The sequence below is a fragment of the Toxotes jaculatrix genome, chromosome 18 (assembly GCF_017976425.1).
Source record: "Toxotes jaculatrix isolate fToxJac2 chromosome 18, fToxJac2.pri, whole genome shotgun sequence".
NCBI classification, from domain to species: domain Eukaryota; kingdom Metazoa; phylum Chordata; class Actinopteri; family Toxotidae; genus Toxotes; species Toxotes jaculatrix.
The window spans coordinates 4,297,664-4,315,902 of NC_054411.1; the positions used below are offsets into that span (position 1 = coordinate 4,297,664).

Consider the following 18,239-nt stretch of genomic DNA (forward strand, 5'->3'; position numbering starts at 1 on the left):
AAATGATGCCTACAATCCTCAAACTAAATTAAATGCTAACTAATAATTCTCTCTTCATTCTGTCCTTCAATCATTAAAAAGTGTTTATTTTACTTTATTATTTATTTATTTATTTGAATTTGGTTGAACTAACTCTTTAGACTGCTAATTAAAATACTTTTAATTCCCTCCGTCGTTTTACTGTATTGCAGTTTTGCAGCTATCTGTGAAAGTATGAGCTCTTAAACATTACATCACACTGTGTAACGGGTCCTCCCCTCGTGGTGTAGGAGATGTTTCAGCACCGCCCCCATCTGTTCAAACTGTGAAATTACAAGGGAAAGGGTCACACAAGCACAAGACCAATGACCCTCCATTCAAATACAGAGACAGATCTGTGCCACAGTTCAGTTATTTATTGAAATGCTTCTTGAATGAACAGTGTAACTGTGTGATTTGGAAAAAAAAATATCTTGTACAATCTGTCACTGCAAACAGAAACACTGGAGTGATCTATTCCAGACACTGCACCATAAATATCTTCACAAGAATAACAAAAATAAAGGACTTCATTTCCTCTAATGTGTACAAGTCTCGAACATAAAAAAAAAAAGCTTTGTTGTAGACCAAACCAGAAACTCATCAACAAAAGATGCTCATAATAGTGTTGTCAGCAAAACACAATCCCTATTTTTTTTAACATTCAACAAGAAGAACAAAGCAGCACCGTATCTTTGTGGGAATACACAGCAGACTCTCAAATAGCTTATGAAATCTAAATCAAGGAACAACTGGCTGCTATTCAGGTCTTATGGAGGCAGATCAAATTCAGAAATTGTTAGAACTACGTAAATAAAACTGTTAGGCAGCAACTTTCAAAATACATGTCTTTTTCTTACAATTACATACTTGAAATGTCCACATAAACGGCTGCCATCTGGACAGTTTCCTTCTTATCTATAACGTAAACTGTATACGAGAGATTTTTGTGCCATTAGAGCCATTAGCTCCAGGTCAGGCATAATGTGTTTTTCATTCACTGAGCTGAAGTTCAAAAGGTTCTCATGATGCTAGCGAACAGCCCATGCTCCGAACAAAGTGTGTGATGGATTTTATGGCACAAGACTAGTTAGTGTAGCTGACTGCAGGGTGGTAGGCGCTGAAGTTTTCTTCATTCCGCTCATCATTCGACTGAAATCTTCAGTGCTTCATGAAGAAAGGATGAGCCAGAGCTTTGGCGGCTGAGATGCGGCTGCTCGGTCTGAATGCCAAACATTTCTGCAGGTAAGGAAATGTTGCACCTTATAAACGAGCTGTTCACAGTGTCTGTGCTGCTGTTGCTGTTATCCTTTTTTTGTTTTAATGAATCCCAGCCAACCGAATAAATAGTTAAATGTCTATTCTATGAATAATAACAAAGGCTCAATAAAAGTTACCACATGATGACTTAAACCTGCCCACATATTCTGACCTGCAGGAATAAACACAACAAATACATCTATTTACAATGCAATGCAATGAAATGCAGAGAAGTGAGCAGCCCTTTAGACTAGTGAAGCTGTAACCAAATATCTGCTATTTTTAGCCACACTTGCAGCATCTAGGGATAGGAATTTTGGTCAGTCCACACTTTGGTGCAGACTGAAATGTCTCTGCAACTGTTTGATGCATTGCTATGAAATTCTGTGCAGACATTCATGATTCCCAAAGGACGGTTCTTGATGTCTTTGGTGATCCCTTGGCTTTGCCAGGTCAAATATCTTGGCAGATGCTGGATGAACAGACATGAAATTTGGTAGAGTTATTTTTGTCTCCCTCAGGATGAACTGTTATAACTTTCTGATCCTCTGACGTGTTAATTAGCGCCACCATCGGGTCAAAGTACAGCCCCAGTTCCTCTCTCTGTGAGCGTATGGCTTAAGAGTTGAAAAAGAAAGCATGGCAACATTTCATGAAAATAGAAACACAGATCTGCTCACAGTTAGAAGCTCATTCTCATCTTCTCCCAGGTTGGGCAGCAGCTTGGTGCAGGAAACTTTTGGTCCCCAGTTGGCTGAGTATGAGATCGGGCTGTCCTTGGGCCAGTCCTCCTCACTGGGCAAACCAAGAACCCTGACAAAGGTGAAAGCAAAAATGTTTTACAGATGAAGACCAAAACATATGTCTAGTCTGCGCTAGTCTGACATTACATAGGTGAAATCAAATGTACAATTAGCTGCCAGAGAGAGAAGCACGAATGTGTTGCAGATCATCATTTAACTGAATTATTTGTGCTTCATTACAAAGGCAGTGTGGTAACCCACTTTCCATGGGTTGTTGATTAACTTTTAAAATCAACAGGACAAGAGAATTAAGCACTGGCACAGTGAAATCCCTGCCTGATTTTAAGGTTTGGGCAATGTCCAGTGCACAGCCATCACAGATGCTCATTTTTATTATGGATAGAGAAAGAAAAACAAACACTCACTCAAAGATTTTTTGCAGCTGCTGCACCTCTGTATAAGCCTGAAACAGAGGTCTGTGGGATACAACAAGGCACAACAAATGTTACTTGACTGCTTTTTATGTTTATTTTGACAACCACAGAGAGTGTTTTTAGAATTCCACTCATACGTCTCCTCCGGCCAGAAACAGACTCAGCTGTCTTTACCTCAAGAGGAAGAGCTCAGCGAAGATGCAGCCAGCGCTCCACATGTCCACTGAGGACATGTAAACAGAGTTCAGCAGCACCTCAGGGGCTCTGTACCAGAGTGTCACCACCTGAACAGAAAGAGATATGAAGAGAAAACAAAGAAATGAAAAACACAATGGCAGCGGTTAGAGAAGTGACAAAAGAACATTTTTTCACCTCAGGCTGTGAAACAGACAGAACACGACGTCATGTTTAAGAAAAACAAGCTCCAGAATGACCCAGGAGAGAATTACTGCAGTAACACTAAACAGCACGATAAACAGTTTATCATACTGTTTATCATTTTAATATTAAACTGCGGCTTCACGTACGCCTGGAGTGAGAGCGATATTGAAGGTGTAGATGCGTGCCAGTCCAAAGTCTGCAATCTTAACCTCTCCGCGGCTGCTGACCAGGACGTTTTCTGGTTTTAGGTCACGATGCAGCACCATGTTTGTGTGCAAGAAGTCCAATCCCTGCAGCAGCTGCAGCATCACATCCTGTACAGGACAGAGAGCAGAATGGCAGGACTCGCTGTTCTAACTAAAGAGCGTGTCCACATTCAGAGACTGCCTCCGTTTAAGTCTGCATTTCTGGCCTGAACACGTTTACGGCAGGTTAACTAGGTGAAAAGGCACTCATTGTCATTTGTTTACTACTGCATTCAGAGGATTCTCATCAGCTTGTGATGTCGGGTGATAGTATACAACCATATAATTTTACTAGCTGTCGTAAAAGCTGCTTCAGGAAGTAATAATACAAGACAGGCCCTTAGCTCTTATAGCAGCTCAGACACTAGTTCAGACTTAAATACAAGCAGCTATGTTGTGATAAGTTCACACCTTAATACAGTCACGGCTCAGTCCAGAAGCAGGAGCCTTGGAGAGGTAGGTGGACAGGTCCTGGTCGATGTATTCCAACACCAGCGTGAGGTCCAGGCTCCTGCCCACGGACACAGCAGACACATCCAGCAGCCTAAACATTAAACAAACGTGCAGCTGTGGAGTTTGTTTGGTACCAAATGTTTGTTTCAGTGCAAAACAAAAAGTAAAACAAACTAACACAAAAAAAAAAAAACAAAAAAAACAAAAACAAACAAACAGAACATATACAGAAATAAACCGGTGACGCCCACTCACTGATCCCCAGTCCACAAGCCTAAAACCCAACTGGGATCTTACTGAAATCTTACTGAGAATATAATCCATCAAAATAAAACAATAAAGGTGTTTATTAGGGCATTTTCTGCCGAGGAAAATTTCTTTTCTAAGATGATAAATTAGTACTAATACATTATTTAAACCCAACACAGAGGGAGGAGCACAGCATGAACGCAGTTTAGTAAGTATGATAAATAAATAAAGAGCAAACACCACGTTACAGAAATGGTTATGAAGGCACGTGCAGCAGGACATAAACCTACTTGATTATGTTGGGATGGTTGAAGAACATCATCTTCCGCAGCAGCCCCACCTCCCGGATCACGAAGGCGGGGATCCCGGTGTCTGGAGTGTCTCCGCGGATGTTGAACTTCTTCACCGCCAGGAGGCGCTCTTTGCCCCCCACCTCCCTGGCTTTGTACACTTTGCCGTAGGAGCCCTGTCCTACCTCCGCCAGGAGCTCGTAGCGCAGGGACTGAGTGCAAACGTCCATTGTCTCCTAAACTGAGGATAAATGAACCTGAACTTTCCAGGAAAATGTCACAGTCAGAGTTATGGTTATAGCCAGACTAAGCTAGCTAACCGGGCTCTGAATAAGCTGAGGTTTTGCAGGTTAGCTAGCAGGTAATTATCACCTGTCACGGAGCGCAGCCACAAACCGCCGGTAATAACACAACATTGTTTGGATGCAGTTAAGATGTTTAATTTCAGTGCTTTTACTTTACCTCAGGCTGCTGAGCGCACCTCCACCTCCATCCCGCGGCCTGCAGGGAAAAGGTCGCTGCTCGACTGTGTCAAGGGAATTATGAGAAAATCACACCCCCTTTTATTCGCCAACTAATCAGAAAGCTCAAGTTTTTTTTTAAAACTTTAAACTTATTGGTGAGCCCACTCCTCTTACACGTGGTCCCCGTTGCTGTCAATGTCAGCGTGAACGCATGTTGCGTTCAGGTGCGCATCAGAAGCGTAGTTTGCCGATTCCAGTGCACAAAAAAACAAAAAACAAAAATAAATAAACAGAAAAGTTTGCGGTCAGGAAAGTGGATGGTTTCCAGGCGTCTAGTGATAAACTCTAAATTAGCATACAAATATTGAGTTTACATCTTAGTAATTACTAACAAAGAAATTCTGCTTCATATATATTTAGATAAGATTTTTAACATATGTAAGAATTAATAATATGTTTGCTGATAAATATACATGGTGGACCAGAGATTAAAATGGCATCCAATCCATTTATTGTTTGTTCCCTTTCATATCAAAAGGGAAGAATCTTTGTCAACCTTTTAAAAACTGCAAACCAAACCAATGGCATAATTAGGCAGAAAGTTAAGTGCAAAGGTAGGTTAACAAACACTACACAACAGTGTATCAGCTTAAACACAGTGAATGATTTACAAAGGCATTTGTATGAGGTCATGTTAGATTTGACACATGCAGGTCGACTGAAAGCTCAACGGCCTCATTACTCAGACATGAAACATCCCATGTCTTGTATTACTCTCAATTTAACAAAACTGAGGTACACCAGTAAGTGTAGGTATTAATATGCCAAAGCAGTGGCACAGTTTAGCTGTGGTACGAGTCCATGTGTTATTTTAGAAATCTGGAAGTCTTTGCGCTGTTTGTTGTGAGAACCAGCAACTGGTTAATTACGGTATTTAACGGCCACTCAGCTGAGTATTATCAGGCAGTTACTCCCCTTTAAGTTTGCTGTCAATAAATTTTCTTTTCTTTGCCAGGGCGATGGCGTCCAGATGGAGGTTGCGGTTGAGAATGACCGAGCCGCAGGAGAGAGCTCCAGCGAGCGCGCCGGCAAAGCCACACACAAACACATCCTGGCCTGTAATACAAAAAAAAACATGAGGTGTACCCAATTTAGATCATACTGCGACCTCTGGATGATATCATGCTGCATACTGTAGATGGACCGACCTGTCAGATAGAGGTTCTTCAGTGGAGTCTGAGGTCTCACTGTAGCGTTGAGTTCAGGGCTGAACCGGGCGATGCCATGATCTGCTCCGTAGATTTCACCTTTGGGGGCTCCGATGTAGTGCGTGTTTGTGATGGGGGTTCCAGCATCAACATACTCAATCTACACAAAGACAAAAACAGACCCGATTTCATCCCCAGTCTGGATTATAACTATGACCAGTCATACATGGATTAATTTGCCATATTAGACAGCAGACAGATTCAGGATCTTTACCTTGTCTCTGGTTATCTTAGGGTAGATGCTCATAACCACCTCCACAACAGAGTCGATGAAAGTCTGTTTGAGCTCTTTGTAGTCGGCCCCTCTGTTCGTCACTTTGCCGTCCTTCCACTCCTCAAACCACTCGTACTTGGCAAAGCTGACCAGACTCAAGGTGGACTTGCCTAGTGCAAGAAGAAGAAGAAGACAACTGTCTGTACACATACAACCGTTACTCTGGCTTGTACAGATAAACTCATGCACGTACTAAGCTTTAAAGTGTCATGCCGCATCTCGTGTGTCTGTACCTGGTGATCTTTCCTCCCAGGTTGGATCTTTAGCTGATGGAGAGGCCACGAATAGCAGGGGTATGTTTTTAGCAGCCTCTTCCCTCGGCCTATTTAAATAGTTCTCCACCCTATAAACAAAAACGGATAACAAGATGTGGTGAAATCACAAAACATAGAGCCAGAAACTATTTTTAATATCTCTGAAACTCCAGATTAGGTTGAGGCACAAAAAACAAATAAAAACAGACCTTAGAAATTAAAACAGCACAAAGGAATTTGTAACGGACAACAGACGTAAGATTTAACACTACATACAGTTCATCAAAGTTGTTCTCAGCAAAGATCCAGAAGTTGTTTGCTTTCAAGCCCAGCTCCTCCTTGGTTCCGTTCAGACCCAGAAAAACACTCAGGCCACCTTCACCGTTCTTCATCATACTGAGCTGCTTCTGGATGGCTGCAAGGCACAAGTGTCACAACATGTAGTTTACAAACTGCTCACACACAAACACCACTTAAAGCAAACTACTCTCAGAAAGTCTGAACATATGTTTTTCCAATTGAATTCTTTGATGCAGCACTAATTCTTCCTTCTTCCTAACCTGGCATGGCCTGAAGCTCTTTGGGCAGCAGCTTCTGGTAGGTGTTGAAGATCCCAGCGTTGGAGATGACCATCGGGGCACGGATATGGACTTCCTCCTGACCTTTCATGACGCTCACACCTGAAACCATAAAAACCAACAAACAAACTCAGTGATATCTCTTCTCTGTGGGAGCTGCATGCTGTGACTGTGAGGAAAAACGCAGGGATCACACCCACCACAAGCTTCCTTGGCATCATTGAACAAGATTCGGTTAACTGGGGCTCGAACTAGGACAGCACCGCCTGCCTTCTCGATGATGGGGATCATGTGATATGCAATTTCAGTGGCTCCGCCTTTAGGGTACCAGGCGCCATTCAGGTAGTGAGAAATCAGCAAGCTGTGCATAGAGAAACTGGCCTCTTTTGGCATGTTACCTGCAGGACAGAGAAGTAAACAGAAACTGTGAGCAATATAGTCGAGAGACAACCAGATTACAGCAACAGAACTGCCGGCTGGCGTACCGTAGGTGCCAAAGATGTAGGTGAAAACAGCCCGGAGGTCTTTGTTCTCCGTCAGTTCATTGACCACCTCTGTCAGGCTGCGGGAGGCCATTTTGAAGAAGAAGGACAGATGTTTGGCCAGGCCGCTGTAGACCAGGAACTTAGCCAAGGGGGCGGGGCAGAGCTTCAGCAGAGCGAGGAGCCAAACACCTCGACTGGCTTTCTGGGGACAAAACGCACATTGCACACAGATACTTAAAAAAGACTGACACATGATTGTCTACTTATACTTCCCAAAGTAAACTTTCTCAGGAGAATGTACAAGCAGATAAAAGGCAGCATATAAAATACAAAAGAAAATACCTGTAGAATTTTTAATGAATGCTATGAGCAATTACACAGAAATAAATAATACTTTGACAATTAATGATCAGATGCACTAAAAATGGCTCCACACAGATGAAGAAAGTGGCATCCCTTTATTTATGTGTCAAAGCAAAACACTGATGCAACTCAGTGAGGGTAGAATTATGTAATACTGCCTGTCAGCTGATAAGAGATGCCACCAATTACTTGGACCTTTGATTTACCAACCCTTGAGCCCTTGAGAAATATCAGTGACAACATCAACAAAAATCTGGATAATAAAGCTCTTATGTGCTAATGTGCAGTATTTAACACACAGTTCAGAGGGAGAAGAGGCATTTGCACACTAAAATAAGTAAAGGTCACTTAAGAAAATCAGTGGCCCAATCAGCTACTTTATCACAGTCCGTAAAGCAAAAACATGCTACCTTAATCAGCCTCAGGTACTCGTCGATGGCCTTCTCCTCTCCAGGGAAACACTTCTTCAGTTCATCGGGGAAGCGGTTCTTGCCGCTGTAGATGGGGTACTGGCGGCGGTTCTCTGGAGGTCCCAGAACTACGTGGTCGAACGGATTCTCCAGAGGCTCCCACTGCAGCTGTCCGTTGGTTATCTGGTCCAGCATGCAGCGGAACGGCTTGTGGTCCAGCAGCTCACCGATGTAGTGGATTCCTAAGGACGGAAAAGTGGACAAAGCAGGGTTTTATGTTATCATAGACTGAGACTTCATCTCTAACAGTCACTGAGACATTTCTTCACTGCTTTTACTTAATGGGAGTAAAGTGCTTAATTCTTTGAATGTAAAGTTCTGTATTTCAGAGCCTGTCAGACACAGCATTTGCTTTATTTTAGATCTGACATATTTATGAAATATAAAAGAAACGACTGTTAAAAAGCCATCTTTCTCACCAACATCAAACTCAAAGCCCTTCTCTGTGAATGTGTGACAGCATCCACCGGCCCGATCGTGCTGCTCCAGAACCAGGACTTTCTTTCCCACTTTGGCCAGCAGCACCGCGAGTCCGAGCCCACCGATCCCACTGCCGATGATGATGGCATCCAGGTTGTCAGGGACTTTACTGGCCACAAAACCTGAAGAGAAGGCGACAAAACAGTCAAACAACAGTATGACTGAGGCACAAAGGGCACAACAGTAAATCAAAAAAACAAATGTTTACTGTACAGTCGACTGACATAAAACATTATTAGGTTTCAGCTTCTCAAATGTGAGAATTTACTTGTTTTACTGTTTAATGTTTCTGAAATTAGAAGACATAAGTGTGGAAGGAATGAACTAATGATTAATTGGTTAAAAATAATTCATAATTAACAATAATATTTTTGATAGCCTTAGGTTACTCCCTCTTAATTAAAATGTGACAATTTTATATTAATTAATTCAGGAAACAATAATTTAAGAAAACTGTACTTTTTTATGTAACAGCCCAAAATTCTAATACAATTTTTATTTATAAGACAGAGAAAAGAAAGAAGAAGTTGCCTTCAGTCTCCACCGAGCATGATCCCAGATATGACTGTACAAAGTGTGAACTCTGCCACAGCCACATTCCTCACTGACACTTAGCCTTGCAGCAATCACTGCTCTTCATTACTGGGAAACAATGAACGTTGCACAACAGGAACGGGAAAACCCACTTTATACTTTTACTTGCCTGAATTTCAGTTTAGTCTCTGCAACAAAAACTAAAGCAAAAGCACCATTTATAGAAACAACCTTCGTCGTTTGACTCACCTTGCTTCAGCACTTTATTTTTCTCTTTCTTGATGAGAACCATCTTTTTCAACGGCTCACGAGTGTCCGCCTCGAAGGGATTGGGCCCGGAGCTGCCGAAGACATATTTAAATATAAATAAGAGCAAGGCGACAGAAACGATCGCTACACTGAGCCACATTATGACCCCGTAGTTAGCAGAAGCGTAACCGACCGCAGAGTTCAGCGACTGTTCTCTTCCGCGTTGAAATACCGACCGAGCAATTGACAGGTGATGATATCGACCAATCAGAGCCGTGGTTCAGTATGCGTCAGACACCTTCGACCAATCAACGCCTCGTTAGAAAAAAACAGATAAATGAAAAACGCCCTGGCTGTGCTGCATGACTAAAAACAACGGCAGCAACAAAACTATTATTGATATATATAAACAATAATAATAGTTATTATTAACTGAGGAATCATCCAATTACTTGTAAGTTTATTTTTTACAAATCTTACTTACGTCATGTTTTTTTGTTTAATTTTATTTTATATTTCATCTTTGTTTCTATACTTGGCCAATTAAAATTAAAAGCCCTGACAAGTTTTGATCTTGATTCATCCATGTAAAGCACCTTGTAACTTTGATTGGAAAAGTGCTGCATGGATTAAGTTTAATAGCATTACTGTTAATGCTGGTAGTTGTAGTAGTACTCACAGTACTGTGCACAAGGAGTAGCCACTAAAAGTGAGGATGCTTTCAAAAACAATGTCACGAATAGTTTTTATTTAACAAATAACTTCCAAGCGCACTAAACAGAAAAATCAAAGCCTTGATGCTCTTTCTTTGACAAAAAAACCCCCACAAAATCCTCACAGCAACTTCTAGATTTTATTTTTTTTGCTCAAAAAAAAAAATTCACCTGCATCTTCACATTCGTTTCCTGCAACTCCATGAGACCCAGTATTTATTTACTTTTACAGCTGTTTGCAAATAGAACCAACAACTTACATAAGAAACACTTTAAACAGGGGCATTTCCCCAGTCATCATCATCATCACTGCTGCTCATGGGCCAAGCTCCAACATTAACCCTGAAACTTCGGACTTTAACTGACCGGAACAGCGTGATCAGCATAAGGCTCCATATGCTGTATGAGGAGAAATGTTACCTGCACGGTTCATGTCTGTTAATAAAATTGCATGTTTGCTGTCATTTTCTAAATACAGCCTAATAAATAGCATAATATTAGAGATGTTACTTCATTAACTGAGACAAAAACAAGCTGTGATTATGCCTTTTTACAGCAAAGACCCTGACATAGTGCTTGCTATGTGCATGTAAACTTTCAGTTTTTCTTGTGGGTGTAATCATTGAATTTTACTATATTTATTTGATATTTTTAAGTCCTCCTGTGAGATTCCCCCAAGCAAAATCTGCATAATGAGCTCCAAAAATAATAATTCAAAAGTGCTTTCTAGCACTTTAAATTTCTGATTTTGACCTAGGCCCTTGCTGATGTTTGGGAATCTACATCAAAATCTGAGTCAGTGAGGGTGGACACTGAAACAGGGACATGGTTAAATCAAGAGGTGTCATTACAAATCTGATCCCTGCTGATAAATGCATTGAGCAAACACCGTCAAAACGCCTTAAACCTCTCCATAGCAGTCCAGCCTCGTCCAAAAATGATTCTGATTTTTTTTCCCTCCAACTGAGCTGGTCCATTTTATCAGTCTGAGCGTCTTTTTTTCTGCTTCTTCTGTGAGTGCAGTAAGCTGTGGAGGAGGTTCATGAAAGTTAGCACAGATGAGAAGACCCCCAGAAGACGAACGACAACTCTGGCTTGTACATCTTCTTCAAGAAGTGCTGAAACATCTCCATAGTGACTGGTAGAACAGAGAGTTTGATGAAAAAAAAAAAAAAAAAAAAAAAAAATAACAAGATCAAGCATGACAAGAGAAGTCTTAACAGAAGCCCTTATCTGGTGTCCACTTTTGGTATTTATTACCTCATCTTTTTGAGCCTTTTCCTCATTAAAATATTTTTTGATCTTTTCTTTTTTTTTTTATCTCTAAAACTTAAGGATGACAGATTTATTTTAATTGCAAAAAGCACTTCCAACATTTAGGAATAAAATAAAACTGTAGGTTCTAGTTTGTATGTGTTTGGGCATGATCCGCAGTTACTTCTGATATTATCTACAAGTATTGTCCGGTTTGTAGGTATGCCAACAGAGAGTGTTTGGTATAAAGTAATTTGTGCAAACTGTTCTTGTGTGTATGTGTGTTTGGTACAATCAAGACAGCTTTCAGATGTAATACAGTTGTTTGCGATGGTAACTACAATGGCTTAAGGTCCATGTGATCGAGGGAAGAGGAAGAGCTGAAGACTCTTCCCACCTCCCTGCCTGGCAGCGGTAGTGCAGGTCAAAGTTCAAAAGGTCAAAAAGTAAAAATGGGCGGTGGGTTTTCCTTTCCTGAAGCAGGAATCATCAGTCCATCTGTGAGGTGGTCAGTGCGATGGTGCGGTCTCCTGGCCTGTTGGTGACTCGTGTTTATGGCGTAAAGGGATGTCACTGCAGCACCAACCCAACCTGAGAACGAAGAAGTTGGAGACGTTAGGAAAGCACTTTCTGTAGCGCACAGAAGTCACAGCGCTTGCGATAGGTCAGATGGTACTGACATCTGACATCCTGCAGTCTGATACAAGACTTTAATACCTTCTTAGGACTTGTAAACTCAATGCTTTCTCAGCGTTTAACTGCTGCAGATGAGCTGAGGTTATGATACTGCAGTTATAAAAAGAAGTCACATTTCTCAGAGAAGAAAACTTACCTTTTCTGACCCCATGCTGGGACACTTCCAATTGTACAGGTAATACTGTAGATTCCCATCACCGATGCCGAACTTAAGCTTCTCCAAGAAAGTCTTGTTTTCCATTAGATCCAGTGCATTAAAGACATCAAACCCTTTCTGGATAAAGAGATGAGAAGAAAAAGCTCATTAGTTCCCAGCGAACAAACATTTAACAGAAGAAGGATGCATGGTTTGAAGAGGAACACACTGATTTGGCCAGGATGAGGGCATCAGACATCAGGTCGAGCAGGGGGGTGGTGGTGTGCACATTGTAGAAGGAGTACGCTGCTTTTAGGCTGCGGTGCACAGGGTGGTTCATGATGGTAGAGGGTAGTGTGTAGAAACTCAGGAAATCCGTCACTTTGCCATCGTTCTGTTAAGGGAATAACACACACGTTAATGAAGCCTTTTATTGTGCAACACGATATAAGGACTGTGTTAAAGACAGAATAATTTGCATTTATTTATTTTACCTCCACCAGGTAAGTGTCAATAATGTTCTCCCGGGGCAGCAGCCAGTGTGCCACCTCTTCCTGGTTCATGACGGGCACCAGGTTGAATTCGTTCAGGTACTCACGGAGGAGGCGATGCACCACTGGCACATCCTTCTTGGTCATCGGCCGCAGACCCGGAGTCTTCGGGGCCTGAAGGATGAAGACGTGGACGAGAAGAATAAAGGCATGCTCCAGGTGGAGGCCGTTCTCATAGATTAACTGTAAACGCGTGTGCGTTTTCACCAACCTCAGGCAGACGGTACAACTTCATGGTGCGCTGCATAGTCATGTTCCTGCTCAGGTGGGAGAACTTCACTTCGATTAGTTTGCGTGGGTTCAAAGAGCGATGCCAATACCTGTGCAAAGAAATATTAATGAGTGAGAACTAACTGACACTGTAAAAGAAGAAAAACAAAGGGTGTTCCTCTGTCAGACCGACCTGCATGTGCCCACAGGTTTGGGCAGTACCACTCCCGCAGTGTACACCGCCTGAAAGATGCCCTGCAGGTTGACCCGTCTGGTGATCTCTCTGATCAGCACCGGAGCGACTCGTTTGGAGCGAAGCTTCTTGTGGACGCACAGGAAATTGATCTCAACCATTTTCTTTTCTCTAAAAACAAGAAAAAAAAACCCAACAACTATCTGAGAAAGTCTGCAATAAACTCATCAGAATAATGTCAATGACTGAAAAGCATTGATATAAAGGCACTGAACACATTCAATTTACAAATTTACAATTGAGTAAAATTGTAAATTGAACACATTCAATTTACAATTTTACTCAATATTGTGATGTGAGAAGAACATAATTCTACTGTACTGTACTGTAATTTCATAATAAATTTGAAGACGTTATATTTTATGTAACTTTTCTAGTCCACAAAGTCCATATTGAGGTTCGTACATTTTCATACAGCACTGTTGTTTTCACTTACATCTCATAGATGCGGATAGAGGCAGGAATGGCACTGATAAAGCCCACCAGCTTCTGGTTGGAGTTAACCCTCACTCCACAATGCCACTGGGGCAACCAGCCAGGGGGCCGCAGGGCCCTGAAAAAGAGGAAAGTCAGTCGGTCGAATGCAACAGACGAATTTCTTAATGAAAATACCATAAAGCAAACTGTTCCACATCCAACAATCCACATAACACTGAACATTTCAATTTAAGATCCGTGTCAAGTGTAAAATTGGAAAAACTACAGATCTGAAAAGAATTACCAGAGCAGGAACTCAGGGGAGTAGTCAAATCTGAACATGTTGTCATCATCTTCCACATAGTTCTCATTGAGGAGGGTGTAAAGCTCCTTGAGCTGGTTTTGGAGAAACAGACAGAATTTGACATTAGGTCATGACCTTTATCAAAAGAAGAAAATACTGTAAGAAAACTGAACAGAAAGAATTAAGATGTTAAATTCTTTAAATGATTCCAAAAGCAAACAAAATGTTACCAGAAAGTAAACAACCTTTCGGTACACATATCACTGTCTAAAGTCTAAATGAATTACAAATTTATGAAATATACACATATACTAAAACTCTGCAAATCACTTCTTTGTGTATCTGAGCTACACATCCTTTACCTCTTAGATTACACTGTTCACCTACACATTAAGCTTATAGTTCTCAGCTTTAGATTTCAACTGACAAAACAGATACACTTCATAAACAATCACACAACTGAGGACAAATGGTATTATATAGTTTATTAGTTTTAAAACAAAAAATAAATTACTTTTCCTACAAAATAAAGCACTGGGAGTCCAGAAAATATTTAGCAAAATATTCATTCCTCATGTTCACTGCGTGTGTGTTTATACACTTTCTTACCACAGCAGGGTTCCCCAAGTCGAGGGTGTCCCAGCTGAAGCCCTGTGGGAGGCTGTAGGGCTCCTCTCGAATGGTGTCTTTGTCAGGTTCAATCGAGCCGTGCGACGTCACCGTCTCCCCTGAAGGGAAACAGAACAGTTTCTGACATGAAGCACAGAAACCTGGATATGTGCCATTCACTTGGTAGTGGGTTTTTGAGCGTTACAGAGGATGTGAAACCTCTGGCAAATGTCATACCTAGCTTGGGCACAGGCTGTGTATCCCAGAACTGGTAACTCCTCCGACTTGCCTCCTCCATGGTTTTGGCAGGGCCCTGGCCCACAGAGAACAGTTCAATGGCCTTCTGGATCTCCTGTAGCTTATCAGCTGGCAACGAATTCACCTGTTTGGGAGGTAAAGAGCAGTTAAATCAACAAATAAACAAAACTGAAGTACAAAGCAAAACCACAGAATCACTATGACAAGGGTCAATTAACCAAATAAATCATTATTTTCTACACAAACAGTTTTTTTTCCATCCCTGAGCACCATCCTGTAGTGGCACAGACGAACAGAACCTCTAATTTAAAATGTGTCACTTTAAAAAATTAAGGAATTCATGCCTTGGCAAGGGTGTCCTGAGCTGCTTCTGTGGCACCAGATTTCTTCTTCTTTTTCTGCTTCTTTTTCTTCTTCTTGGCGCCAGTGTCGTCAGCCAGACCCCTGTCACTGAAAGAGGACAGAAATAGAAGGAACCTGCATTAGCCTACCATCCCGGAGGAAAGCCAAGTCCTGGTCAAAATATATATATTTTTTAATCTCTACCAGGAATATGCTTACAACACAACAGCCAGGATGATTACGGCTGCATTATACACAGTTTTGTATTAATATACTAGACTTACACGCATCTTATCAGCCTAATTCCAAATATCCAAATGTTCACACACAGCTTCCCAGAGTCCAAGCTGATCTCTTCAAACACTTTGTTTTGTCCGACCAACAATGCAAAACCGAAAAGGCAAATAAAAACAGATGGTGGAGAAGATGGAGTCAGCAAATGTCCAGTGCTTTTGCTTGGAAAGCAGTTAATCAAATTATCAAGAGTAGCTGATTAACTACGTGTACCTCAACTATTCTTTAAAGCTCTAATTACAAACATCCTAAAAAATAAAAGCTTATTCTCACTGAATTATTTCCAACATCATATTAGTGAAACAAAGTCACTGTTAGTTGGAAAAGGATCTTCTGGGTTGACAACCATTTCTCTGTGAAAGGCAAACACAGTTGTTTGTTTACCTTGACACTCAGATGTAGCTCTAGGACAGGTAAAGAAACTACTTCACTAGTCTAACATCAAGAAATAGTGCAACTTAGAGTCACAAGAAAGTTGTAGGACAGATATAAGTTAGAGTACCATAAACATATGGACTGTGTCCCTCTCCGTCACCTGTATCAGCTGTTTGTGCTGAAAAACCAGATGCAGAGGCATAGGACAGGTAGTCCCGCAACCCCCCCCTCCCTTATCCCCACAGCCTGCGTGTCATAACTCCTGTTTCTGATCAGTTCAAACCTGAGGAGCCGTGCACCCCCACCCATCTATGCCATCTTTTGGCCTGAGAAAGACTGCATACTTACAGAGGATAATCTCATTAGTGTCCAAGAGAGGAGTGAGGCCAAGCACTGGCCTGCATTTGTAACACCAGCACAGATGGTGAATCACATGACCTCTAAAAGAAGAGCGTGTGGTATCTATGTGTGCATACACATGTATGTATGTACAAGAGGTCAGTGAGTGACTGGGACAATGGACAACAAAACATTCAATAGTTTGTTCCACAAGCTTCCATTTCAACAGCGTGGACCAGTTAACAGCCAGAACTATTCTTTGTTTCTGTGTGTGTATGAGTTGGGTGCAGGGGAATAAGGCACCAGGGAAGCTCACATTTGCTTCACTTATATTAATCCCCCCCCTCCAAAAAAATAAATAAAGGGTCATTAATTTCCCATTAGACTAGTGGTGGATCGAGAAGTAAAATATATATTTTTCTGTTGCACAAAATTATGTCTTTATTTCCTCAAATTTTGCATTTTTTTCTTATGAAATACTTTCACCTCTTCTAGTTTAAACATGTATGTGACTTAATAACAGAGTAGTAAATAGAAATGAGGCATGTTTGGCAAATTATTTGGTGGTAAATATATATATATATATAAAAACAAAATAAACAATATACCTATCTCATAAATCCTGAAATGTTTAACTCCCTTAGATGATAATACATTAGCTGAATGTAAAAATAAAAAGTATCAATACAAGTATTGATATCAGTGAGCCTGGCTCTGGTATTACTTGGTGATTATGTGGTATCACCCACCTCTACTCTGCTAAAAATCCTTTATATGAAACAATCAAAACAGGACAATTTACTCTGTGGTCACACTGCTTACAGCTCATGACCACACTAAAGGTCATAACTTGTGGAGAGGGATCCTAAGTAGACACTGGTTTCTTATTAGACGACCCAAGCCAGAAAAGGTTGGGTATTTCGGCCTTAAAGGAGCACTTTCTCTCCAACAACCAGAAAACGCACTTGCTGTGGGCAGGACACGCCTTGAAATATGCGAACTTGGACTCGCTTCATGTGTGTCACCGCTTGGTAAACATTAACAGAAACCGGTAACAAGCAAAGCAGGATTTTCATTAAAGCCTGTTTTCTGTAAGAGCTACTCAGAGTTAGGCTGCTTCAGGATCCGTCATATTTATGTGATTAAAGGGGGGATTAAAAGCTCCCTAGACCCACAAGTTAACAAGACCAGGCCAGGCAGAGATCCCTACTAAGGTGCATGTGTAACAATATGCAGGTTTTGCTTGTTTCACTTTTGATTTGGCTCGAGTCTGCACCGAAATCCAAGAGCAGACAATAGGGGTTTGACAGCTATGTTAGCATGCAAGCTAACTCCCTAGTTAAATGTCAACCGGGGTTGCCATGAATCGTATCGGTTACAGGCAGTCAGCAACGGCGTGCGGATAATATAGCAAACTGTCAACTTAACAAAAAGATTGCACTTTTTTTCTAAGCTATAAATGTGACAAGAAGTGTTGTATTTTACGATAAAATAAGCTTTCACGTACTGTTTGGTTTTACAACCCCCATTCTACGCCTTGCTAACAGAGCTAAAGCAAAGCGCATCTAAAGTCCACCCACACGAGCTACAGAACGCACTCTCAGCCAATCACGCCAAAGAACGGGCGAGCGAACGCCATTTCTAGCCAATGGAGTTAAAGTAAGGGGCGGGACATTTTCCTTACATCGAAGGCTGTCTATCCCCGACCCATCGCCGAGGCTTTACTCTGCACTCGCTTTGCCGAAGCGTACAGTAGCGTGTCACGCCTTACACCACCGAGGCACCCAGCTTGTCTTCTTACCCATCGTCAAAGTGGTGGTCTTCATTTTCACAGTCGCTGCAGTGTCCGTGGTCCTCTACATCCTCTTTCTCCGGCATCGGTGCTGTCTCATTCTCATCCGCCATCTTCAACCAGGAAGTGAAGGGCCACCGCGTGTTGTCGACGCCTTTAAACCCGCCTCGGTGTTATTGGCTCACCGTTGCCTCTCTCTCTCTC

The 18,239-nt window shown here is 41.6% G+C and overlaps 3 protein-coding genes across 3 annotated transcripts; all 3 read right to left on the bottom strand.

The window, feature by feature from the left end:
- Window positions 1-380: 380 nt before the first annotated feature.
- On the bottom strand, window positions 381-4,806 carry cdk21 (cyclin-dependent kinase 21). Its single transcript, XM_041062555.1, has 7 exons — window positions 4,074-4,806; window positions 3,493-3,625; window positions 2,983-3,150; window positions 2,630-2,739; window positions 2,447-2,497; window positions 1,959-2,091; window positions 381-1,257 (listed from the first exon to the last, which is right to left on the bottom strand). The coding sequence occupies exons 1-7, from the start codon at window positions 4,301-4,303 to the stop codon at window positions 1,180-1,182; spliced, it is 903 nt and encodes a 300-aa protein (XP_040918489.1). The 5' UTR covers window positions 4,304-4,806; the 3' UTR covers window positions 381-1,179.
- A 256-nt stretch (window positions 4,807-5,062) lies between these two features.
- Window positions 5,063-9,716, bottom strand: retsat.2 (retinol saturase, tandem duplicate 2). The gene is made up of 11 exons (XM_041062545.1): window positions 9,493-9,716; window positions 8,649-8,831; window positions 8,170-8,411; window positions 7,397-7,598; window positions 7,112-7,309; window positions 6,894-7,013; window positions 6,610-6,748; window positions 6,313-6,422; window positions 6,020-6,189; window positions 5,746-5,905; window positions 5,063-5,653 (listed from the first exon to the last, which is right to left on the bottom strand). The coding sequence occupies exons 1-11, from the start codon at window positions 9,650-9,652 to the stop codon at window positions 5,505-5,507; spliced, it is 1,833 nt and encodes a 610-aa protein (XP_040918479.1). The 5' UTR covers window positions 9,653-9,716; the 3' UTR covers window positions 5,063-5,504.
- Window positions 9,717-11,468: 1,752 nt separating this feature from the next.
- On the bottom strand, window positions 11,469-18,165 carry nmt1a (N-myristoyltransferase 1a). The gene is made up of 12 exons (XM_041062549.1): window positions 18,045-18,165; window positions 15,238-15,343; window positions 14,873-15,017; window positions 14,636-14,754; window positions 14,027-14,118; window positions 13,742-13,858; window positions 13,246-13,416; window positions 13,054-13,162; window positions 12,786-12,956; window positions 12,521-12,685; window positions 12,292-12,429; window positions 11,469-12,050 (listed from the first exon to the last, which is right to left on the bottom strand). The coding sequence occupies exons 1-12, from the start codon at window positions 18,146-18,148 to the stop codon at window positions 12,030-12,032; spliced, it is 1,458 nt and encodes a 485-aa protein (XP_040918483.1). The 5' UTR covers window positions 18,149-18,165; the 3' UTR covers window positions 11,469-12,029.
- Between the last annotated feature and the right edge of the window lie 74 nt (window positions 18,166-18,239).